This window comes from Dufourea novaeangliae, unplaced genomic scaffold (assembly GCF_001272555.1).
Source record: "Dufourea novaeangliae isolate 0120121106 unplaced genomic scaffold, ASM127255v1 scaffold130, whole genome shotgun sequence".
NCBI classification, from domain to species: Eukaryota; Metazoa; Arthropoda; class Insecta; order Hymenoptera; family Halictidae; genus Dufourea; species Dufourea novaeangliae.
The window spans coordinates 582,532-609,882 of NW_015374004.1; the positions used below are offsets into that span (position 1 = coordinate 582,532).

The 27,351-nt window shown below is 30.8% G+C and overlaps 4 protein-coding genes across 4 annotated transcripts; 1 reads left to right on the forward strand and 3 right to left on the reverse strand.

Annotated features, from left to right (window-relative positions):
- Window positions 1-798: 798 nt before the first annotated feature.
- LOC107188159 (EF-hand domain-containing family member C2-like) lies at window positions 799-14,397 on the reverse strand. The gene is made up of 14 exons (XM_015576408.1): window positions 14,344-14,397; window positions 14,017-14,181; window positions 13,238-13,388; window positions 12,010-12,233; window positions 10,463-10,705; window positions 9,511-9,737; window positions 8,296-8,487; window positions 8,077-8,219; window positions 4,625-4,821; window positions 3,885-4,021; window positions 2,594-2,707; window positions 1,712-1,891; window positions 1,521-1,623; window positions 799-957 (listed from the first exon to the last, which is right to left on the reverse strand). Exons 1-14 carry the CDS (start codon window positions 14,395-14,397, stop codon window positions 799-801), a joined length of 2,289 nt encoding a protein of 762 aa, XP_015431894.1.
- A 1,040-nt stretch (window positions 14,398-15,437) lies between these two features.
- On the reverse strand, window positions 15,438-23,739 carry LOC107188173 (extended synaptotagmin-2). The gene is made up of 16 exons (XM_015576420.1): window positions 23,316-23,739; window positions 23,095-23,235; window positions 22,593-22,669; window positions 22,425-22,491; window positions 21,460-21,605; window positions 20,562-20,682; window positions 20,315-20,485; window positions 19,650-19,735; window positions 17,196-17,244; window positions 17,037-17,126; window positions 16,880-16,966; window positions 16,659-16,817; window positions 16,429-16,581; window positions 16,184-16,307; window positions 15,845-16,127; window positions 15,438-15,773 (listed from the first exon to the last, which is right to left on the reverse strand). Exons 1-16 carry the CDS (start codon window positions 23,646-23,648, stop codon window positions 15,446-15,448), a joined length of 2,415 nt encoding a protein of 804 aa, XP_015431906.1. The 5' UTR covers window positions 23,649-23,739; the 3' UTR covers window positions 15,438-15,445.
- Window positions 23,740-25,610: 1,871 nt separating this feature from the next.
- LOC107188185 (general transcription factor IIH subunit 5) lies at window positions 25,611-27,332 on the forward strand. Its single transcript, XM_015576438.1, has 2 exons — window positions 25,611-25,754; window positions 27,146-27,332. Exons 1-2 carry the CDS (start codon window positions 25,720-25,722, stop codon window positions 27,330-27,332), a joined length of 222 nt encoding a protein of 73 aa, XP_015431924.1. The 5' UTR covers window positions 25,611-25,719.
- Window positions 25,788-27,092, reverse strand: LOC107188183 (meiotic nuclear division protein 1 homolog). Its single transcript, XM_015576435.1, has 4 exons — window positions 26,855-27,092; window positions 26,669-26,774; window positions 26,213-26,359; window positions 25,788-25,925 (listed from the first exon to the last, which is right to left on the reverse strand). Exons 1-4 carry the CDS (start codon window positions 27,079-27,081, stop codon window positions 25,788-25,790), a joined length of 618 nt encoding a protein of 205 aa, XP_015431921.1. The 5' UTR covers window positions 27,082-27,092.
- Window positions 27,333-27,351: the final 19 nt, after the last annotated feature.

A 27,351-nucleotide genomic window follows, 5' to 3' on the forward strand; every position in this document is an offset into this window, starting at 1 on the left:
CAATCTATCTTAAATCGAAATATGGTAATACATGTGCATTTCCAAAAATGTTGCACACGCAGGAAGAAATAAAAAGTCAAATTTATTTATAAGCTATGATTAATTGTCGTCAAATTGAATATAATTGAAAATTATTATTATGGAATTCGTATTTGTAGCACTTTTTACTAGGAATCGTCGAATCACACCGAAAATCGAATGACCGATGAGCACGATTATTTAAGTGAATTACGTAAGTAAATTAAACGATTACGTAAGTAAATTATTAATGCTCAGAGGATTGCATAAAGCGTAAATAATCACAGTATTTTATCGAATTCTTATTTATATCGCCTACTATTTATTACATTTTGTGTCTCCGATGTGTTATCATGATGTTGTCAGTCTGCTGTTTCAAGAGGACAAAAGTATCGTTAAAAAAAAGTATTTAGTAAAGGAATCGTCCATATTGAAGAACTAAAAATACAGATAATTGAATATTCATACTTGAATAATAGAATACTCATTCACAAATTGCACATTGAACGACACTGTTTTAGCGGCATGCTAGACTTACTTGAACATGATTAGTACAATGTAAATAATTTGCTAAATTTCACGTAGTTTATATGGAAATTATATAATAAACAATACTTGACATACAAAAGTGTGTTTTTATTCGCTTTGAACGTGATGATCATATTTATTATTGTACACATATTATATCCAATATATTCATTAAAAATCCACAGTTGTAAAATCTTATGCATCCAAAATATAGAATGTGATGGGAGATTTATCAAAAACTCATCCGACTTATTAAGGTTCAATTGTAATACACTTCGGTTCTGGTACGTATTTTGGTGTTTCTGCCGGATCTCCATTTTCGTCTTTGATATCTAAATCTTCTATAAAAGCACACCAATTTATACCAGCACCGCAATCTGGTTCCTTCTCCGACGCCCACCAAAGTGCAGTCTAGGAATTGTTTAAACAATTTATACCACCACTTAATGTTGAATACATACAGGGTGTAACAAAAATGTTGGAGGACCCGGAAATGGGAGACTCGTGGTGTCATTTAAAACAAGTTTTTCCTTAGTAAAAATGTTATCCGAGGCTTTGTTAACGAGATATTAAAGAAAAACTCCGACCAATCAGAGCGCGAGTCTGCCGGCCGACCTTCCGCGACAGCGTTTGCTGCGCGCTGCGATTGGTCGGCGCAGCAGACTCGCGCTCTGATTGGTCGGGGTTTTTCGTTAATATCTCGTTAACAAAGCCTCGGATAACATTTTTGCTAAAGAAAAACTTGTTTCAAATCATTCCAGGAATCCCTCATTTCCGGGAGAAGAAGCTATTTCGGGACACCCTGTATACCTAGTGCTTAATATATGATCCGACATTGACACCACATATTGTAGGTTGCATTCATTTATAATCAACTCATGTTGTTATAATATATGAACGATTTTTTTTTATAATTGTACATGCAAATTATGTAATGACAGTATTAATGTTAAAACTGAAGTTTTTAGAATTACCTTGATGTTTATTGGCACTGTGGGTGGAACAGGATCAATTTTCACATTCATAAATCGTAGCATATCGTTATAATCTAATTTTCCTTCTTCATTCTTGTAAAGGCTACATTTTAAATTAATGACATTATTTAAAATGACCACTTGAATGAAATCTAAATTTATTTATTTCCCGTCTTCAATAATTTACGTACTGATCGAGCATAGAATTTATCAGTTCGACATCTGCTGGAATTCTAGATCCTCGGAGTATAGTATACAACGTATCACGTGGTAAACATCCTGTTCGTCCTCTATCCGAGTGATGAAGATCCTCTTCTAATCGATCAAGGTCCAACCATAACGCTCGGGAAAGTTCTGTATGAATTAGCTGCCTACAAAGGAATATTCTACATACATGTATACATAATACAAAAATATAACAAGCCTTAATCAACAAAATTTATTGAAATTCCAATTATTGCAACGTAAAAATAATTTCTCGACTGCGGATGTGTATGCAAAAACACTAATTTACAAATATGAAAATCAGATAGAAATTAAGTTCCCATACTAAGTGTATTATTATGTTTATATTAATAAATCAATATCCTTAAGTATTACGAAAATCTTTATTTTACTACATTTTGTGTATTAAAATATGATATAAATGCATAAACATTCACTGTCCAGTAATTTCACACATTCTTGAATTTCATAAATTAGAGTATACAGTATTATAAATATTAGGGCGTACAAATCTAATTGAGATTATATAATTAATCCTCGATGGATGTTCGCAAGCTGCTCAGCACTGAACATTAAAGATTTCATAAACTAATCGTCATATGCGGCTGAAACAAATATAATTGGCTCTATCACTGCCAAACCTCATTAAAAAGTCAGTATTAGACCTAGGAACCTCTCCTTGTCAGTGCCGAGAAGCCTTCGAGCATTCATCCAGGATTTATTGTATTGTTTGTATTTAATATAAGACTGTACAAATATTTCTGTATTCACTGTGCATACATGTATTTTTAATGTACTTACTTTTAATGTACTTACCAACAAAATTATACGTGTAAAAAAATTATTACCTTACGTATTCTCGACTGTGAAATTCTTTCTTTTCGTCTGAGGAATAGTGTCGAGCAATTGTAATCATTTCATGTTCCGTTATTTTACCATCTGCATACTGGCGGATGAGTTTTCTGAATGTAATAATTAGTAAATAATTAGTAAGACGAAAGAAATATTAGAACTATCAGATTAAGTATATGATTTCATTGTCGATAGTTTCATTTCAGATAAATCCGAGGTGTGCGGTTTGCCATCATTCATAGTTATTTTTAAACGCATATAACTAAAAAAACTAAACATTTATTGCAATTTCGTTATTCTTGATTTTCGTCTTATTTTACCTCAAAGAATCACTCCTTAAATTTTTTCCCACTAGTTGTCGAACACCCCGTATAACACTTCATTTGTGCTAATAATACTCAGAATTCATGCTTTATCGGTAACATCGGGTATTGACACTAAAATGATAACAGGGCTACGTAGCCCTGCGAACGTGGGACAGAAAAAAGCATTGGATGATAGGTCTATTCTATACCTAGTCGGTGGTTACACTAACTTTGCATATCAGTCGGTAATTATAATTTAGCATGATACATATGTAAAGTAGAATCTACCTTTATGACGTCAAACTATTACCATTGCATCAGCTAATGTCTATTTACAATTAGTAGACATTAGATGATGCAATAGCAATAGTTTGATGCCATGAATTAATCAATTAATGTATAGAAGTTTAAATAAAGATAAGTTTTGCATGAAAAGTAAATTTTGGCGTTTATAAGAGTGCAGAGAATTGAATATCACATAGTGGTTTAAAATAAATTTGATGTCTCAATTCTATTTTGATATTATTTATCCACATAACCTACATGAGCTAAGATGGCGGGGATAAAATGTTGAACTTGTCATCCTCCAAGGATAATTCATTCGCTTTATATAATAACCCAAATAGCACATAACGACCAATGACGCCTTGAAGACGGCTTAACACTAGAACTACCGACGATAAATTCATATTTGCTTCGATCGGTGGATAAACGTGAAAAACTTTTGAAAATTTTGAAATTTAGAAATTGATCAATTTCTTCACTTTTATATCGTAATAAAAGGTGCAAAAGATCTGAGAAAATTTATTGTCATAACATTTTGACTTGCTTGGTAGTTCTAGTGTTAAAACTTGTCTGCCTCACACCTAAAATAACCGTAAAATAGGCGTCTATAAGGCGTCATGTGCTATCTGGATTTAATATCACCGTCTTACCTTGATTTCCTTTACATATGTAACTTAGTTTCATAAAAAAATAATACCTCAATTGTTCAGAAGACAATATCTGAAGACCATTGTCCGACTTCGCTGGCGTATAAAGTTCTATAAACTGCTTGTAAACTGGTTTCAAAATCTGCCGTAATTTCCCAAGTATTCCTTTGGCATTAGCTTGCGGAAACTGAAGAATATAAACATTTCAATATCTTTTCGTGAGATGTGTATGTATGATTAGACATTGGAAGTCACGAGAAATGCTAATCGCGTGTTTCAGAGTTTAAAGCTCGTGAAATAGTAAAATACCGTGACATACATGTACAAGGTGAGTCACCTAACGTTTGCACCTCAAATATATTTGTTGTTTTTAAAGATGCATGAAATGTCTTAAGGACAAAGTTGAATGGTTCAATGGGAGTCACACAATAACAAAATAATTTATGTTTTTATGTCATTTTTTTAGAGATATCAAGGTCACCTTCATTTTTTACAATGGAATCATCTTTTTTAAGTACCTACAATGATAGCCCCTTTCATTAGGAATTCAGTGACTATAATTTTTCAAAGTCATTCAAGGTTACAGAAAAAAGTGTGGTTCCATTTAAAAAAAATGAAAGTGACCTTATCTCTAACAAAATGACATAAAAACAAATATTTTGTTGGCATCGTATGAGTCCCATTGAACCATTCAACTTTGTCCTTATGACATTTCACGTATCTTTAAAAACAACAAAGATATTTGAGGTGCAAACGTTAGATGACTCACCCTGTATATAAATTATAGTACCTTATCGCAGTGTAATTCCATATAACGAAGGGCATAAATATCGGCTGAGGTAAGTTCAAAGATAAACTCGTGTAAGTTAATACGTGCTCCGATATAGAAATCCTCCGGTTTGTAGTAATCGGGTTTCGAGTTCGTGAATATGTCTTGATTAGGCAACATCACGGGCATTCTTTTCTGAAAAAGACACCGCCTGAAACCTAGACATATTCGAACAATTTATGCCATCGTTAAACGAATGTCATTAACATAAATAAGTAAAAATAGCGACAATGCTTTTTCTTGCATACAGGATGATGCACATAAAATATGTCAGATAAACATCTTTCGATGGAGTGTTCTTATTATTAGAGAAACTGGCAGTTTAATGCCGAGCATACATCTTGGTCTCGTTTAATCTTTTGTGTTTTTTTATGAAGATGACGACAACTTTAAATATATTAAAAGTACTTAACAACTATGCTTGCAATAAATTCTTTTATAAGCTTGTTGAAAATGAGCTATTATGCTGCTTTTTCTGTGACGTCTGTATCGCGGAATAGCGAGAAATATAAGAAATTCATGAATATGAATATGGTATACCATCCAGAATTGCTTTATGGAAGTAGAAAAAACAATTCTTCTAGAATGAATCGAACACAAGACGAGTTGACCCACTTAAATGACTGATTCCGAATAAAATAGAGATTCCCGTACTCGCCCACTCATTATTTGTATACAGTAAATCCTCGATGAGTGTTCGAAGGCTCCTCGACACTGAACATTAAATATTTCATAAACTACTGGCCATACGCAGCTGAAACAGACACCACTGGCTTCCGAAGTCCAAGCTCTATCACCGTGCCAAACCTCATTTAAAAGTCAGCGTTACACCCGAGGACCTCTCCTCGTCACTGGAGTCTTCGAACATTCATCGAGGATTTACTGTACCTTCTTATTCGAACGTTCTGCTATCCGAACGGTCTGTTATGTGAATACTTATGTTGACAGATTTCTGTAATTTAGCAGCCAGAAAATATGGAATCCATAAATATTTAAACAACTATCAATTTTCTTGATCTCTGTTTAAATACATGAAGTTTAGTATGAAAAAGTGATTGTTCTATTATCCGAAAATTCCTTCATTCGAACAGTTATGTCTCCAGAGCCGTTTCTATGTTGTTGGCCGCCCGAGTGCAAAAACAATATGGCCGCCCTTATTAATTCAATATTATTTGATTACTGCTCTGTTTACATTTATATCTATACAAAAGTATGTTTAATTAGCTTCTATCTAAGCATCATACATGGTACAAAAGTATGTTTAAGTAGTTTTAATCTATATAAATAGTTTTTTAACAGTTATTACGCAAAAGGAATATTTTCTAAATTCTATTTTTATAAAATAACACAAAGATCCTTAAAAAAAATCGTTTTATTTCAGATGACACAAAACTAACGTATAGTGTTTGTAATAATGATATTATAGTTGATAATGTCGACTATTAATAAACTACACGAATTTAATCTAATAAATATCGCTAAATATCATTATATGCTCTTTTGGGCTGTGTATAAAAGAAGTTCATTCTTGTATATGAGTAGCATTCCAAATATTACATATAAAATTAATTTGATTGAATTCTGTTTGTTTCAAATTTTGAGAACTATCAAAAAAATTGCGATTGTTATTCTTATTAAATTTTACATATGAGAAATGGTCTGCGGCCGCTCCTGTTTGGCCGTCCAGGTGCGGGGGCATCTTTTGCGCCCCCGCCAGAAACGGCCCTGTATGTATCCCGGTCACCCTATTACAAGCATACATACATAGTTGACGGATACAGGTGGCTCTACTGTATTAACTCTGTCGATTAGCAAAGGTATCTCGCAGAAGGTAAGCAGTGATATGCAAACTACATACAGTAGACATTCGTTTATTGTAACCTCCGGGGCTGTAGAAGGCCAGAATTCCAGGAATACTACAATAAGGAAACTCCAATCACCTGCGTGCTCTCCCCTCCATTCGGCCGTTCAGTTGTGCGACGCACCTATATACATATAGGGTGGGCTGGATATACGCATTTTACGATTATCTACATTATCTTCGTTATTTTTGGAGATATCAGAAAAGTTTATTCACAGAAGTTGTTTAGTATGGAAAGGGCCATTAATTTGCAGTAGCAATTTTTTCGTTGGTCGGAGATATCCTGAGTTTTTAAGATTAATTATGTTTCCTTTTAAATGATACTGAAATATTGTGGAATAAAAATATTTTTTTACGTAAGTGGATTCTTTTAAACATTCTGCGTAATAAAATATTAAGGTAATATGTGAAAAAAATTAATAATACGTGAGATATTTTATATACAAAATGTAAGAAACTGTTAATTTTTTAGTCCCTCTGATATCAGATAAGTTTTGTGAATAAAATTTGTTTGTACCTGTAGAAATAATGAAGATAATTAATGTGACCAAGTTACTGGACCATTGTTTATAATGTATGTTTAATTGAACAGTAGTTTCATTTATTCTTCTTTATTGAAAACAATGTAATCAATAATATGAATATTTGAATTTGTTTAATTGTGACATACAAAATGATTAACAACTACATTTGTTTATTAGTTATCTTATTTATGTATAAAAGTGTAGAAAAACACAAGTGATTGCAACAAAATACAGTAAGGAGCAAAACTGAACCAATGTGACTATTTTTCCAGGAAAATAAGTTATTCATTTAGATGCTACTAATATGGAGTAACAGAAAAACTCAACCTGTATATGTATAATTGTACACCCATTTCAGTTTAATAGACAATTAATGTTTTAACTTCATTACATTGAGTTTATTAGGTATAATATTTTATTTCTAACTCATAATCAGTCATCATGACATATTCAATATTAAATTTTCATAATATCTTTAAGATATCCAATCCTATTGTTCTATGATTTTATTATTGAGAACCTTCTGTTAATATTTTCCAGTAGAGATCACGGGATAAAGAATTAAACATTTATCAATACTTTTATACATATATTAAGAAGGGTCTTGAAAGTAAAATATTATAAGTAACAAATTGAAGAGAATATACTGAAAAAATTAATTGTTTTTTAAGCGGAAGTAGTTGTACAATTATATACAGGTTGAGAGAAAAAATTCCATACACAGGAACATCGGGAAAAATTTCCATACTAAACAATTTCTGTGAATAAACTTTTCTGATATCTCCAAAAATAACGAAGATAATGAAGATAATCGTAAAATGCGTATATCCAGCCCACCCTATATGCTGGTACGTCGCACAACTGAATTCTGACCCTCTACAGCCCCGAAGGTTGCAATAAACGAATGTCTACTGTATATTGTAGTTTAGGGTAATTTCCTTAAATTGTATGTGCGTCATTCTGTAGATATTCTTGAAAAAATATATTCTATTTAATAAACTTTAATCATGCATGGAATGAAACGTAACCTGAATTTCTTCTTGCCAATTCAAAAATCGAAATCGTATCGTCCATTAAGAAAAATCTTATAATAAACAATCTATCTTCGTTTTCCGGTATGTTGGATATCATTTTAGCCCTAAATCTCAAGACGTTACTGTCAAAACCTTGCCTGGAATGCAACGAAAAATTAATTAACTTCAATTATTTTACACAAAAAGTATGAATCCATTCCACAGTGCACTTACTTATCTTGATACAAAAATTTAATCATGTCCATTTTTGGCGGTTGCGGCAGTACAGTGAAACAGTTTCCAAGGGAATCTTCGTATGTGCCAAAACCGTTGTAAGGCGGAATGTACTTTTGTACCTTCATGCAGACTTCGTCACCTTTGCGAGGCCTTTCCAAAGGTGTAAAATCATCCAAACCATACTTCTTCCTTTCGTACGATAAAATAGTTACCTACATGTATACTAGACATACTAAGGCTTAGCTTTTTAAAAGAAACACAGAATCTTATTCTCAAATGTTGTATTATACAACCCTAAATAGCACACGGACGGTTTAATGAGGGCTTAAAGGCGTCTCAGACCTAAAATAGCCGTAAAATGGACGTCTTCAAGGCGTCATATGCTATCTGGGACACAGTTCTCTCACCAGAATACTCTTGCACAATAATGTAGCAGCTCATAATATTAGTGAATTTACAAGTCATAACTTGTAACCAGGCCTGAATTAAGATTTTCTGTGGCCCAGGGCTATCAAACCTCCAGGGGCCCCCTTGGTTAAAAAGCGTGGTGGGGGGGGGGGGACGCAATTATCGTATAAAACATACAATAAAATTCATAAATTGTCAAAAACTAAAATTTATTCTAATTACAATAACATTTAATCATAACGAATGCTTGAGGATAGCCAACAATGCTTCGTTATATTTTAACAACATTGATTCCATTTATTTCTACATTTCGTGTAGTTTCTAATTATGGCAAAAGGAAAACAGTAAACAAAATTTCATTCAATTATTTTTTTACATAAATAGAAGACTTAGATCGGGGCCCCCTGGAAAGTGGAGCCCAAGGCTGCAGCCCCCCCTAGCCCCCTCTTAATTCGATTCTGCTTGTAACTTGAAAAGTTCTGTTACACAACTTATACAGGGTGTCCCACCTACCTCTGCTACCCTTAATTATTCTCTTATTTGTCACGATACAAAAAATGGTTCGGGAGAAAGTTAGTGTATTTTAGGGGGGAAATTAGGCTATGAGATTGAAGGTCATCTCAAGGTCATATTAATGTTTACTGTTTATATATGTACAAATACATGAATAAAAAAGTATAATAAGTATAGTGATTTCCAACAACTTTAAAATTATTTTAATTTCATATTTAAAAAATAAGTAATGCTAAAGATATTTTTGTAATAGCATTTAAACACATATTAAATCATTCTGTGTAGTTTTACCTGTAATATTCCTTTGTGAATGCATCCATATCCGTTATAACAATTTTTCTTCCAAAAATATTTATGTGAGCACCAATGCTGAGCTCATTGTCCTTATAAATCTCTTTGCGCATCTTTCCTGCATTTAATGGATCTATTGAATAATAACCAGTGGATGTATTGTCTCCTATAACGTTTAAGACAGTAAGAGGATCACCCGAACCAATGGGATCCAGTTCCGAAAAAAACTAAATTTAAGAATCAGTTCATAAATTTGTTAAGTTACACAGAATAATATTACATCCTATCGAGAATTAGAAAAAAGTAAATGAAAAGGGGAGCTGTGGTTAACATTTACATAAGTGGTGTACTCATCTTCGAGATGAAAAACAAAAAATAAAAATTTTTGTATGTATCGAAGGTATGAAAAAGCTTGTAGTATACAATTTCAATTTAAATCTCTTGTTAGAGATTCTAAAATTTTGATGAACACTTGTTTTATGGAAGGTATTTCCGAAATCATTATACAACTGGAAAACAGGTGATTCCTTGTGTAAAAGTAAGTCGAAAATATCGAATAAACTTTTTTCATATGGAATTCCATTTTCAAGAAAGGCGAGTTTGAAGGTTCATCTAAAAGGTATATTTTTAAATTCGATTATTTTGAAAATGAAGCATCACACGAAAAAATTGTATTGTATATTTTCGACGTACTTTTACATGAGGAATCATCTCCTTTCCGGTTGTACTACGATTTCAGAAGTATTCTCTATTTAAACTCATTTTTCTCATTCAAGAAATAATGAAAAAAATCTCTGCCACACAACTTTTTGTTTCTAATTTCTTGAAAATTGAATGACATGTATGTTATATAATGCGATTTATAAACGGAAATGTCTTGGTACTCACTTAAGATGACTCAATTTAAGATGAAAAACAATAATACGAAAATTTCATATACAAAGAATCTTACTTTAGGGACCTTCATACGCCGCAAGAACATACATCCAGAATCTCGTCCAGAATTTGGCGGTACATTCTCTTTTACTTCCATCGTATTATCAGAAAGGTAATAATGAATTTCAAGGTCACGAACGGTACCAAAAAGATTATCCGTGTCGTCCCAGTAACCGTAAAATCGGAGTACTTGCCTATCATATTTTAGGAAATCGCCACGAGTGTCAATCTTACAATTGGGTTTCTTTGGAAATGATTCCTGTTACAATATAAAAATTTTAGTATTATATTGCGTTTCAATAATAGAAATTCTTCGGATGAAAAATATTTAGAGATTACAAATAATGCTAGAAATTGCCTAACAGAAAAAGATATAGTAGTATAAATATACGTAATTTTGTGGAAAAATGACGAAGTATGTTTCTCATTTTAAAAAGCAAGTAACACCGAACAAAAAATATAAGGTTCTCAATCTATACAGGGTGGAACAATAATTTTATCTACCTTGAAAGACTGATGTTTATAAAGACAAAAAAAAATTTACACATGAGAACTGTACGACGCTTAAGGTAATATAACATGTTAGCAATAATATTTTTGCGGTTGAAGGCAGACCGACGATTTTGCAATCACTTGTTCTTTTTTAATGGATACGTTCCACTATTTTATCCGTATTGCAATAGCAAATGTTTAGACAATTTTAACGATCTAAATACAAAATCACTCGATATTAATAAAAAGGGTAAAATAATGTATTTTTAAATGACATAAAGCCGGGATACAATCGCTGGATGTACAGTAAATTCTTGATAAACGCTCACACGATTTCTGCCCTTTGTAAAGGGTAGAAGAAAGTCGTGACGTACCGACCACTCTAAGTTTTTTTTTACTATAACTTAAGCTAGTCACGGGAAAGATACCGTTTAAAAAAAAAGTGATTTGTAGTATAAATGGAACTTAATAATAATAAAAGAAAAATTATAATAAATTCTTTTCTACTTCATTCATAAATAACTAATTTTGTGTGTTCACTTCGTTGCTATACAGGGTGGACCGGAAATCGTAGTACAACCGGGCAGGTGGTGATTCTTTGTTAACAAAGAAGAAAATATTTTGGTATAACATTTTTTCATCCGGGGTTCCGTTTTCGAGAAAATCGACATTAAAATTTGTACAACTTGTAAATGATTTAGTACAATTTGCTTGTCGTGTATTAGTAGTCAAAATGAATAAAAAATGAGTAATCAGTAGGAACACTTTTTATTGTTTTATTCGCACAACCATCAATCTTTGTAAACACTGTCCCGCACAGAGACAACCGCAGTAGTGGAATACACGACAAGCAAATTGTACTATGTCGTTTACAAGTTGAACAAACTGTAAAGTCGATTTTCTCAAAAATGGAGACCCGGATGAGAAAATGTTATACCAAAATATTTTTTTCTTTTTTAACGTAGAATCACCCCCTGCCCGGATGTACTATTTCCGGCCCATCCTATATAAATGAATGTCAATGAAATAGTTGATTCTGCATATTAACAAACGAGAAGATTTTATACTTACATATTTTTGTAGTTCAGTGTACGGATCTTTTGGAATATCAATCGGATCTGGGACCGGAATACCCATTCGATTCAAAAATCGTCTAGTAAATTTATCACAATCGACAATTTTATACACTCTCCCGTAAATTTCTGGTTCTTTGCCAATATTCAAATCAATTATATCATAAAACCTATATCTCACCGGATCGGGCATTGGGATTCTCTGCCGTCTGAGTAAAACACCTATACAAGAAAATTCAAAAACATTACATTCACATCGTTCCTTTACTCGAAAGTAATTTCAACAAGAATACAACAATGATTCAAAAATATAATTGAAATAATACGAAAATACAGATTGGGAAAAGACCATTGCTGTTATAATATAATTTAATATATTTTTGAATCATTGTTGTATTCTTGTTGAAATTAAGTTTCAGTAAAGGAACGAAACTTATTTTGTAATAATATTCCAATGTTAAATAAGTGTATTAAAAGATTATAATATGTCGAAAAGAAAATTGCATTCGTTTCCTTAAAAAAACACCAATTTCAATGGCTGGTAGCCATCCGTAATATATAACTAAGAAAATAAAAAGAATATCATATTATTATACTTATTCATAAGGGTGAACATAATGACAGCAAAAGTTTTTTTTAATTAAACAAGCACGACACTATTGTATGTACATACAATATACAGTTTTATTTCAGTTTAAACATTATGTACATATCTTTTGTTCGATCGTATAACTGTTATATTATAGTATTATACGATTGAAGGACCCATGAAGGACAGACAACGATCACAGAAAATTTATTACAATACCCTTTTCGGCGAAAGATGTAACTATTGTAATAGAAATGTAATATGTAAATGTTGTAATATTTTCAATATTGTAATGTAAATTTTAAAATACGTAAACGTCATATTATTGTAAATGCAACCTAAAGTAATTATTATTATAAATAATTTAGAGTATTGTACTACGTCACACTATTTTAATTTGTAACATTTACTAGAAATATTATGCTATTATTATTTTAAATGTGACCAACAATCTATTTCTGTAATTTATCGGAAGTGATCCCAGATAGCACATGACGTCTTGGGGACAGCTTAAAGTCGTCCGAGACCTAAAATAGCCGTAAAATAGGCGTTTTGAAGGCGTCAAATGCTATCTGGGACTATACGATAATAAAATTACATAATAATCAATATATATGGAAATAACAACACATCAAACCTTGCTCGATTCCACTATTATTTGTCGGAGGTTCCGAAATTTTCACCGTACCATCTTCCAAAAAGAAGCTGATGTTTACAACGCGTATTTGATAAGCTGTTTTCCATCTTTCTTGGACGGTTTCTTGAAAGAAAGCCTTGAACATCAATCTCTGAAAGAGTCGTTTGAATATAAAAGCTAACCCAGATAGCACATGACACCTTAAAGGCGCCGATTTTACGGCTATTTTAGGTCTAAGGCGCCTTTAAGCTGTTTTGAAAGCGTCATTGGACATCACGTGCTATCTGGAACATGTTCATAAATATATATTTATTTGTCTATATTTGCATGCATGGTTTATTAATGTTTGTCTTGTTACTTTTATTTCTATACAATTTCTTGTGCTAAAGTACTATAAGTCTACCTAACAATATTCATCGTAATTATACGTACATATATCTAAAAATTTCTTCTGTATGTTTAAAATTGTTATATTATATTGTTTATCAAATTATGTATTGCTTTTGCATTTGTAGTGTCATATTTTTCTGTATAACTTGTATGTATATGATATTTGTCTAAAAAAACGGATTAGTAACTAGGAAAGGTCCAAACCAACGCGCCAAAAATTTCTTTTCCAATCATAAATCGGAATGCATATTCAATTACTTTGATTTTTTGAAGTAAATACGAATGTATGTATATCACGTAGTACTTCACTGAATTACAATATCCTGAATGTGTTAAATGCACCTCTAATAACATTAACATGATTTTTATTAATTTGTATGTTATTATACTTGGCCATCGTAAGCAATCCATGGCGGCAATTCTTGCGTTTCTCCGCGAGGATATATCGATGGATAACTAACATGATCACCTTTATCTCCTTTTTCTGATAGATAATACACTCCTTCATGTATTTTGGCGAAATACTGATCTCTATGGAATCTTGTACGACCAAGCTAAAAAAATAAAACAGTTTATGATATATTCTAAAATTATTCCTTAACACAATACAGAACCTGTTTTACAATACATATATCATTTTATTAAATTCTGTACGAGGTTGTGACTGTTACTAGATAACTGTACATAAAATTTTTTTTAATTAGAAAACGACTTACATTTGTGTCGAAATTATAACCTGGTAAACAAGGAAGCTTGTAATCCCCTTGCATTTTGCAGTCCCGATTAATCCACTAAATCTAATATTAGTAAATAACACTTTGAACAACCTCACCTTCGTATAAAAGAAGAGTTACTTCTATTTACTGCTGTTGTGTTTCCTTGGAGATGGTTCCATAGAGTTTATAAGGGAATAGATATAATTATAGAAAACTGCAGTTTAAAATTGTGTATTTATTCTTGCAACATTATACTGGTATCTTTTCCTACCAGTTACAAAAAAACATAAATTCATATAATATATATCAATATACAATATAGCAAAAACTCTGGTATAAATTTAACATGTATAGGTACACATTACATTAATTTGATTCAATAGTTTATGCTAATTGCACATGTCGAACGATATTTTTCATCATTATTTTCCTTATTTAAGAATATAATGTGCAGATGATAATATTTTTTAACAGATCATAAAATTATTAGTATACCTTATCATTTAAGATACATAAATGCGCATCTATAGAATTAGCCGTACATAAAAGAAGTTGATAAAACAGCGATGAAGCGTAGTAGAAGCAAAAACAAACAACCAGCGTTTGTAATGTTAAAGACAAATAAATATAATTCAATGACTATTCAACTTGTATATAAAATATTAAGTGGTATATTTTGTAAATGTCGAATGAATTATTATACGTATGATAACAATATTATGCATATAAATATTCTTGTGCACATCATGTAAATACTTCATAATAACAGATCATTTTGATGGCACTGCCCATTAGTAAAAGTATTTTATAAGCTTAGATAGTGTTAAATACAAATGAAACAGTGTATAAGGCATCTACAAAAACAAAGTATTTGACGACATTGGACGGTCGAAGTATAAATAAATGAACATAACCATTATCACTTTCTTGAAACTTTCGTAAAATTCGTGATACGAAACACTTTTTAATTTCTTTTTTCATTATCTGATCACTTCACTTGAGCTTTAGATGTTTCAAAAGATTGCACCGTGGAAATTCAGTGCTTGTTTTATGTTATACACATAAACAACTGTGCCAATTTCCACTTGCTCTTCTTCATTTTCTAGTCTTTAGTCTCTGGTTGCAAATCGTACCAGCTCGTGAAAGATTTTGTAACATCGAGTTCACCCAAACTTATATGTACTTGACTCATTACTTTGCTTCCAGCAGATAACCAACCCTTCTGAGTGCATACTGATAATTCCAATGTACGGGAGTTTAGATCACCTTGAGAAACAACGTATTCAAATTGTTCATCAAAGACTGGATTACAGTTGTCTTTCATCACCGCTGTTTTACGTTTAGTTTCCTTATGGCGGTCTGGCAGAAGATAGAGCTTTACATACGGATCTGGTATATTGTGTGGATCATTTTGTGGCAGAGGTAAGTTACTAAAATAGCGAAAAAAGATTCAATTAACACTTATCAAACTTTCCAATTTTTAAGTTAAGAATTTACGTACGCTATTTTATGTACTACAATTATAAGTTTCTGCCTTTGTATACTGTAGCGTAATGACAACTGTATTCGTCCCAATTTAGCCCCGCCTGCGGATGATGTTACACTTAGATTTCTATGAATTAACTGAGGACTTTCAGTAAGAGAGGATGGAGCTGTAACGACAATCAACTCTTCGTTTGGTGGATCTGTTTCTTCAGGTGCAGTTGTTGCTTCTGATCCATTACTACGTGTCAAACTATTAACTGACTCCTTTGAAGGCTGTCTTCTCAATGGACTAGGTGGAACTGAAAAATGTACATTATATGATATTTAAACAGAAATAAATTGACAAAATACTTACGACTAGAAGATAGTATATTGCTAATATTTGATTCTTGGCGTTCAATTTTTTTATTAAGTTGAGTAATGTCGTGATCATCGTCATCCTCTTCTGAAGTAGCTTCAGGTTGTTCATACTTCAGAATCTGTATGTAAAAAAAATTGAAAATACATTTATATGGTTCCATCTCATGTTCTATATATATTATTAAATATGACATGTTTTTATCTGTCATAAACATTTCAATTCTTAAGAAAAACTCATACATTTAAGGACATAGACAATATTAGTTTGCTATCAGCTTCACCCATTTGTAGATCATAAGGTTGCTGCGTAACTTCAAGGTTGTTCTGCCCCAAAAGCAAAGAAATGTTATAATTCATTTCTCCCACAAGAAGCGTGGTCTTGTCATCTGTAATCTAAAAACCAAAATACATAGGATAAGAAATTTTAATAGCAAATAAAGAAATAATTAACCACTTATAGAGAGTATAACCTTTATGTGTAAAATGCCAGTTTCCGGATTGCTAACTAAAAACGTAAAACCTTGTTCCCATACTGGATCACAAGATCGTAATATAGTAGCTGTTCTTTTTATGTTTCCACCAACACTGGCTTCAAGATAAACGTCAGGTTGTTTGTTTCCACGAACACACTGAAATTATACAAATTCAAACAAGTTTCTTCATTCTAACATTTACTTTATATAATACTTACTGGCAAATTTTTTGCTGAATCAATATAAAGAACGAGAAGTGCTGTACTCATTGATGTTATTCGAAGTTGTTGAGTTTCAATCAGAGCCTGTACATATTAAAACATTAATAATAACAATTTGGGAATGTGTAATATTATATTGTTATAAACTACATACAGATTTCAAGTCAACAACATTTTTCGAAAGTTGAAGCCATGTCAATCGTAGATGAATCATACCATGTTTTGCTTGTTCCAATGAAACCCACTAAAAAATTCTATCCTGTTACCGCTGCAGTTTTACTTTTATAATATAGATATTGTATTTTGTATTTACCGTATCAATATCTCCTTTTTTCTTTACTCGACTGACTTCAACACTAGCCCTATATAAGAAATATATAATAGTACACAAAATAATATATTTTGTAATTTATAACATTTACTTTACATAAATATATTTGTATTATTAATGTTTGCCATTTATTATATGATGAATGTACAAGTATGATTTATGATTAATATGCTAAAATTTTGACATACTTCATGCAATTATGAAGCATCCATGCAGTAGCGGCAAGACATTGTTTATGGCTTCTGTACCATTCATTGTACAAACAAACAATAAATGTTTTGTTTTGTTTTATACTACATGCATTCATAGTCATGTAAGTAACATTCTGAGTCTATTATAATACGATACACAAAACAGCACTCTTGACTATGTATTGTTTTATTTCATTAACAAAGTACTTTTTCTTTAAATGTGTAAGAAAAGAATAAAATGGTAACAAAGAATCCGTATTTGGTTATATCTGTCAAGAGCACATAGACTTCAGAAAATTTTTGTGGCGTAACTTTACCATGGTGATGTTTTGTGAATATATATTTCTCAATAACATGCACCATAATAACAATACAATTTCAATTTCGAAGATACAGCAGGCTTTTAAGTGCGCAATCTACAGTAATCAAGAAAGAGTAACATATTCCCCTATACTAACTATTCATATAATAAGTTTCAAATGCATTCTATTCCTGGAAAAATGTATTTGCTACAAGTAGCAATACCTGCCAAGTGGATCATCTTGACCAGCGTTGTCTTTGTCAAAGAGGTGGGCAACCACTCGGTTGTAATAGGCCCCCAAGCTCTTTTCCACTATAAACTGTCATCATACAATCTAGTTTAGTTTGTTATTTGTAAGCTACAGTCACCTAATCACTCTCATAAATCTAATAAATAAAATCAAAAGCAAACTTTTAAGATTATACAGTTAATACAAATTACAAGATCAATTAAGAATTTGGCTTTAAAAATTAAATAACTAAAAAACAATGTACCAAATAAATTAGTCATGTAACAAAACATAAATATGTATAATAATACAACAAAATGTATAATGGATTTAACGACTAGGTATGGTACTTAGATTTCTAGGGATAATATGAGATACACAAATTATTATTCACAACTAAAACAGTGTAACGAATAAAGAAAGCATATTTAATCATATGGCACACGGTATACATATATGTATATATATATATATATATATATATATATGTATATATATATATATGTATATATATACACGTTACAATATAGTACTCTGTTAGCAATTAATATCGAAAAACAGAAATTATAGAGAATCATATTAATATATTAGGAAAGATTTATAAACACACTACAGCCATGCAAAAATTAATAAATCGGCATTCTTAGTTCTTGTTAAATTATTAATTAATATATTACAACTTTTCATAAATACATCAACTACCTGCCAAGGAAGTCATCATACTGAACACATGGGATGCTTGCATCCCTATCCCAAAGAAACACCACAGCCTTCTGCATTATACATGAGCAGACCACAGCCTGTATGTCAATATTAGGGTGTGTATGAAATGTAAAAAATGAAAATACTGCTTTATAAATCTTTCACAAGTAATACTGATATATAATTCTTTTTGTCATTTGGATAATAATAATTATAATATTACACTGTATATGTACATACGTGCCACATAGAATAACTATGAATACATCATAATTGTAAAATTAGTTTACTACCAGACAGTAAAATGATACCACTATTAAACGAACAATTGATATGACTGAAACAAATAAATCTAAACCCTATTCTATTGTTAGAAATCTTATATTAAAGCATGAAATAATTGCTCACACAGTGAAGTGACACACATACAGACACCATTCATAAACCAAACAGTACAAAACAATATTACTGTAAACCAAAACAACACTTGCATGCTCTTATTTTAGAAATAATAATGATTGCTTTAGCATTATTGATGTGACTGAAAATATACTGTGAAACGGTGAAGATGATTAAATAATAATTAGAATGACATCAAATTTAAAAAAATTTTGAACTGTAATCTTATATTCTTCATTTTTTCCTCATTACATTATTACTTTATTAATTATTTTCATGTGCCGATAAAATAACACTATAATATACATAATATAACGAGACAACAATTAATAGAGTTTTATAAGTAGACTGTGGATTTTATGCATTTACAGCCTATAAGGCTCTATGAAATACAATAAAGGACAAAAGTTTCATCATATGCACTGTGTTTTCTACTTTATTCTGAACCCAATAAGATACTTAAGAAGATAAAGAAATTCCTATATTTCTTCTTGTCTATATGAATCATATTATAAAATGTCATTCTGCATAAAAATCCGCAGTCTACTTATAAGAAATTTACCTTTCAATTCAGTATAAAATGTATGAAAAATATGTAATAATGCCTTTCATACCTTCCCAAACTTTCGTCGCCTTTGGTGTCGTCATAGTCCCACAGCAGCACAGTAATTTGCTGAGCGATGGCCGATGTCACGGCACACTAATCCCACATAACACATCGCACATCACATACACACATACATACCAAAATATGAAACTAAATTAAATTGACAGGACTTAAGATGTTTCCGATCTACATATACATATAAGCTAATGATTACATTGTATTGTCGTAAGCAAAATAATAATTTATGCAATTGCAGACAAGATTATATTTTTTGGGATTTGCTAAACAAAAGCAATAACCAGTAAATCATGGTGGTGAGTGTTAGATCAGCAACATCTTAAAACTAAAACAAGACCGTGAACATTTTATTCCATAAGGGAAACACATAGAAACAATGACAAAGCAATTTGTAACCATATTACATAAACGGTTATATAAAAAAAATATGAACTGAATTAATAAAATTTATATTTAAGAATATTCTAATATTTCATTCTCTTTTTGCTACTTTGTATATCATGTGTTTCTATTTATTTAAATAATATTATTTCTTACCACGTAAAAGACGCTGTACGTGAAATTTGAATGGACTTACAATAAAAAATAATAACAAAGCACATGCATTAAATATTACTAATGTCTAGTTTTTAATTAAAAAATCATTATGCATACCTCACACCAAAAGTCCCATTTTGGGTTCACAGTGTTGTCTATAGTTTTTGTTCTAAACTCTTGTGCTCCAACATTTATAATCGCATATGGATCAGACTTGCCCTTACCCAATACTCCAATATCTTTTTTCATAAGATGCTTTGCTTCGACTACGTGAATTCTTAAAACACCCTACAAAGAAGCAAGACCAATAAGAAAACTTTCACGTGATTACCTTTATTGATACACCGTTATAAACGAGACCTACCTCAGGCTCAGGCATTTTCAATGTTTCAACAGGCACTGCTTCGCTTAAAGGTATAACAATTTTATTTGGCAAGACCACAAAAGCTGCTATTTGTTCTACAATTGTTTTTCTTAGAATGTCGCTATAAATGAAATGTAGGATTATTTATACTTTTATCTCAAAATAATATAGAGAATACAATAAATCCGCGATGAGTGTTCAAACGGCTTCTCAGCAGTGAACATTAAATATTTCATAAACTAATGGTCATATATGGCTGAAACAAATATCATTGGCTTCAGAATTGCAAGCTCTATCATTGTGCTAAACCTCATTAAGTCATCTTTACACCTGGGGATCTCTTGTTGTCAGTGCCGAGGAGCCGTCGAACACTCATCGAGGACTTACTGCATTTTGTATGTGTACGTGCGCGCACGTATGCATGTAACAACCGGTGGTACAATCGAAAACACAATTTTTATCTGAAAATGTACACGAAAGTTTTCAAGGTTATCTAACAAGAACGTTTATGCAGAACATGTGAACTTTAAGACTACTGACAGAGAACACAATACTGTATATTAATCTGTGCTACTGGAGACAGTTATTAATTATTTCTATTTCTTCTAATGTTCATGAACACTGACAATAGTATACTATTATTTTTCATAATAAAATGATGGGTAGTTGTAAATAGTATATCTGTTGATATCACTACTTGTCACAAGTAAAAATAGGGAATAGTAGATAGACACATTAGCCTACTATATTTAAAAGCAGAAATGTCTGACATTTTTTAAATTTGATTTTTAGAATTAGGCATGTATAAAAAAATAGTCTTTTATAGTTTCCTCGTCGGTTGTACCACCTAACTTGATTTTCCCTATATAATTTTATGTATGTTATTTAATATTCTTACTTAAATCCAGGTAAATCCAGGACATCTGCTACTCCTACTAAATTAAAATTAATAGCTGGAGGATTTAAGAAAAATGCTTGAACACCCCCAACTATAGGTATAGCTGGTAAAAGTGGTTTCATAACTATCCTCATCATTCCTCGAATCTGAAAGTGAGTCGTAAAATTATGTTAATAAATTTATTAAATGGTCTATATTGAACGTACACAGAGGAAACCAAGGCAAAGTGAAATGGTGCGACAAAATGAAGCTATTCTCATTAGGAGGCATTATCATTCATTTGTAAGATTGTTTCTTGCTGAACTAATGTGCTTAAAGTTTTTATTCTAAAATTTGTAATTTTATATGTCAAACTGTTACTTCTAAACTCAGTTTTGTTATTCCCAGAGATAAAGGATGAAAGTATTATCTACAATTTACAAAAACGAAATAAAAAGAATGCTAATGAACTTCATGTACCTACGGCACGGAAACATTCGATTTTCTTCAGCTTGATATATAATTTTTATTTTCAGTTCCTTTATTTTTTTTAACAACTTTGTTGAATTTGTGTATTATTTCTTTTTTTGTATTTTAAGTGTATTTTAACCATTTTACAATTTTGGATATTCCGAAATTAGTCTTTTTCTTTTTCCATTTTTCATGAACTTATATTCAATATAAATACTTGATTTTTTTCTGACTTATTTTTCACTTTACCCCTACATATATTACTAACGTTGGATACCCTACTATAGTGGGGTAAAGTGAAAAAATTGTAGATTTTTTGAATAAATCTTTTACCACATTCTAAAGTAACAGAGCTTTTATATTATGGAGTTTAGAAAACAAAAGTGTACAATACAATATAGTAACAAAATATATTTGTTTCTGTTATTTCTGTGACTTCTGTGTGTTCTTAAATCTTGAGTATTTCACTTTGCTCTAAGTTCCTCTACATAGAAAGTATATTCACTAAATTTTACCTGAAAGTCCTTAATACCACCTTTGATATTTCCAACAGAAAAGGTGATGTCACAATCGCCAGCATACCTATAGAATTGATTACTCAAATAATTAAGCGAATAATACTATTAATAGTAATTAAGTCCTTAATGAAAAACAAGAATACTATTAACATTAATAATACGTACATAACATCAGCATCTAGTATAACTTCATTTCTGGAAGTATTTTTATCATATGCTTTGATACCATAAATTTTTAAAGGCTGGAAACGAATATAAACTAATAATATTGTTAATATATTATCATGTAATACAAAGTGTCTTCAATGTAGCAGATTAAGGTATCTACAAGTAGAAGAGCTCACATGGAATAAAAAACATCTTGTAATGCTATATTCGAGTTGCCTTCTTTTTACAGTAGTAACATTATTAAATTATCTAAAATTATCAGATGTGTGAAATACCTATTCTAATCCTTAAAGTTTCATAAAAGTTATTTTACTATTCCCCTCTGATAAACTTGCAATACTACAATAATCACACACTAGTATAGTAGTGTGTGATTATTATACATTTTTTGTTTCATTGGAGTTTCGTGTACCACACTTGTGAATATTTCAATACATATCAGAAACACCTTGTACATAGATATAAAAACATCTAGAATTAAATGTTAAAATCCACTTACAATTCGACCCAAAATCAATCTTTCAAACTGAAATCCTTTTATTTTATACTCTGCTAATTTCTCAACAATAGCAGGTTCTATACTTTGTTTGCATAATTCACGAGCAAAATGATTTATATTTGGCCAAACTTTATATAGAACCTAAAAGTTGGAAAAAATATAAATGAAATTGATATAAATATGAAATTGTAAAATAATTCTATAAATTAAAGTTTCCATACTTTATTTAACCATTCAGCTCTATCAAAGTCAGGAAAATAAACCCAAGAAGGCAATTCATCTAGTCGACTCATTATTAATTCTTTTTCTTTGGCCATTATGCTAGCTTGTGCAGTAAATGCTTTTAATTCATTGTCTTTTCGGCGTTCTGACTTCCATGCTGCTAAAGCTATGGGTGCAATCAACCATGCTATACTAAGATTTAGATATCCACATCCCCAAATAATACCAGCAGTTGCCAATTTGGTAAAAAATGATAATGTCATTGAACTTATATTCATGTACGGCCAAGGATTTGGTTTAGAGACTTCACTTTTTTCACATTTGCCTTCCATTTCTTATAAACAATGATTAGTGTTCAGTTTATCAATTTTTCTTAAGACTGTTTTATACTTATTTACATAACTTTTCGTTGCATATACAAAATTAGTTATCCTATAAAAGAAAATTGCATATTAATTTATCAAAATGACTAAATACCTTTATTTTATAAAGAAACTGAAAGTATTAAATAAACATAAGAGTATCAATATGCAAATTAGTTAGTATTGCTTAATAAAGATTAATCACTTGTGATATGACATACTTAATAGCTATAGATAAATATCAAATTTCTGAAGACTGATAAGATAAATTACATTTGTACACAAGATTTCATTTAAAAGTTCGAAACACTCTTTAGTACTTAAGTAACTTTCTTCTTAAAAGATAATTACGACATCAGAATTTTCATCTTTATGTCTACTTATATAATGTGTTACATTTTTACTAAAATATTTACATGCACATGGAAAAGCAGCATTAAAAAAAAGGATATTCCAAATTTGTAGATAAAGTCATCAAGTATGAATCCAAACATAAATAAAAATCAATATGATATAATATTTCTAAAATTACAAAGTCCGTATTAATCTTTGTCTTACATCAGTTATTGCACATCAGTCTACATAGAAACTTAATACCTACAAGTCTTCTAAAAAAAAAAAGTAATTATCACCAGTTTTTCACGAATGACATTTTATTATTAGGAACAAGTTAAATTCAAATTTAAGAACGTATATCTAAACAATACATATATAGAAGCATTCAATATTGTGTATAATGTGCTCTATAATACTTAGTCTAATTTTATTTCATAATACCTATGCATGCAAAATATGTGTTATGTTATTCCAGATTAGTATTCTGAATAAATTTATGTAATTAAAGCGTGCAAACTTTAAACTATAAAAACATTGTTAGATTAGTTAAAAATTGATGTACATTTTGTATTGTAGAATATGTTTTTACTTATAACAAAGAAGACAAATACCTATTTATGTATATACTTTTAATCGTACGTGTATTGTTTACAACTTTATGTAATTGTTGACTATATGTCCAATTACACGCAATTCTTTGAAGTGCTTTAATCAAGACACATGTTTTCGAGGACCAATCAATTATCGCAATGTAGAATCTCTTGAAGTAACTCACTCATCATGTAGTAACTATAGTGTAAGTACGTACACATTTACATCCCATATATGTATACGTGATATGTATAAATAGAACTTCACTCGTAGCTAACTTAGCACTCCTCGAAATAAATATGCATCTTAAAGAATTCTCATAAAAAATCTTCTCTCTATTTTGTATAAATTTATATTTTTATGTTAAAAATTATGTTATTTATTTAAAAAACAATTAAAAATGAGGTTATCCGCGTTTAAAATAGCGACATATCATTTACAGTATAAATCAAATTTACCATTATTCCAGTGTTGTTTATAACATTTAAAATACAGTAGAAACTTGCTTATTGCAACATAGGAACGCCTGGGAACGCCCCTCGCTCACACGTACCATAGTATATATAACAGACTGCGCGGTCTTATGGTAGGGATGAAGTCGGCACTAGAAAGAGAGGAAAATAACTGGAGTAACTTTCCTCCCTTTTTAATGGGGCTGTTGGTAGAGAATTCTCTTGCGACGCAGTGGAGGCATTACCAGGCATGATGCAGCATTCCTTCTCCTTATCGCCCCCCAGCGCTTTCACCGCTCCCTCTGCGATGTGCGAGCAAGAGACGAGTTACTCCAGCACTACTCTGTCTTTCGGTCTCGCTTCATCCCTACCATAAGACTGCGCAGTCTATTATGTCTATGGCTTTGTCTCTATGCAGCCATGTTTCCCTATTTCTAGCAACGCTGCTAGTGCCTCTCTCAGTGAATAGCATGTACTAAACTAAATTTTCAACAAAATTGTGTCGTAATAGTAATCTACTTAAACGAGTGATATCTATGGTAATGGAATGCAATGCAGTGCAGTGCGATGTATGCATGTTGTCATGTATACGTTAAAAAAATATCAAGCACGCATCGAAATTGTATTTCCTTCTTTTTTCTGAAAGTAAGAAGTGGAAAATCATGGTAAATGTCACAAAAGGAATTTTGGTTGAATGGTAAGTATACTTAGTATAAATGAAATTACTTCTTTATTCTATATAATCTAAATTATCAGGAATATTGAATTGTTTATTAAGATTTGCTTCAGAAATATCAAACTTATTTTTGCACCAACTTTGAATAGCAAAAATGTTATCTGTCCATACATTGGTAACATCTTTATATACCTGCAAAACATAATATATGGAAGTTTCATTGAAGTACAATAGACTTATCTAATCCTGCTTTAACCAGCCACATTTTCATTAAGAAGCCCAGTGGGGAAACAGTTGATACATTCTACGATTTTATTTTCTAAAATATATATAAAGTTTGCTAGGTCCCTCATGTAAAATGATATTTGACATATATTTTCAGATTAACCAATAATTTGTTTATTCAATCAGGGGTCTAATCCTATAGGGACCATTTAACAGTAAATCTTCTATAAATAGATATTTTACTAATTTTATACCTGAGCTTTTTCTTCAAGTTTAGCTATTTCTTCAGGGTCTGCGTCAATAAATTTAGCAATTTGTTTCTTGAGTTGATCCTCTTTTGCCTTTAGTTCTTCTACTTCATGTAACACACTTTGTCGTTCCTCTGTATCTTCCTTTCCAATCTGTACATTTCATATCAATAATATAAAATATCAGAAGAAATATGATATAAATTAACATATTATATGGTCTAGATAACTTCAGACATCTAGTAATATTCTTGAAATTAATAAAAATTAAAATTATAAGTATAGGTAGTATTGCATTGTATACAATAGCTGCATTTAAATTTTTGTATTGAGTTCTAAAATAAGCTTTTATATAGCTTATATGTACTTAATACATTTATTTTGAATGCATGTACATATGTTTTTTGTTTCCTGCAGCTGAAATATGTTAAATACTTTTTTTCTATGTACTTCTTTTATTACCTTTTCTTTTGTACAAATTTCCTTTAGTTTCTGAAGCTTGAAATCTGCCTCTACTATTTTTTTAGAAGCTTCAGATATTCTCTGTTCTATAGCAGTAATGTTTTCACTGCATAATATATTTTTGATTACATATTTCATAAAACATGTTAGCCACATTTGTCATGGATGTTATAGATTTGATCTTACCCTGGAAAAGTCCAAAAGTATACAGAAGTACCAATTTTTTCTGATCTTACTAATCCATCATCTACTAATGCCTGAAGTACGTCTTTTACTGATTGAACTACAATGCCTTTCTCTTTTGGTGCAATTTTCTCTAGTTCTTTTAAAGTAAAAAATTCTTTTTTCTCATAAAATATTTGAAGCATTCTTGCACGTTTCTCGTCAAGAGATACACCTTTACGTTTTGACATTTTACCTGTTTAATTAAAATAAAGTTGAAAGTATTAAGTTAATTCTTATATATTATGCTTACAGTGATGCAGCTATGAAGGAATTTCTTTTACACCTGGATGAAACATTTGCATTAGGCCGAAAATTTATAATTCAAGATTTAGATGACAGACATTTGTTTATATCCGCTGACATCTTAGATACATTGCAAACAAAAGTAGATGATCTTATGGATCAAATATCATTTCCTTTAGCAGAAAAAGGAATATAACTATTGAACAAAAGATATT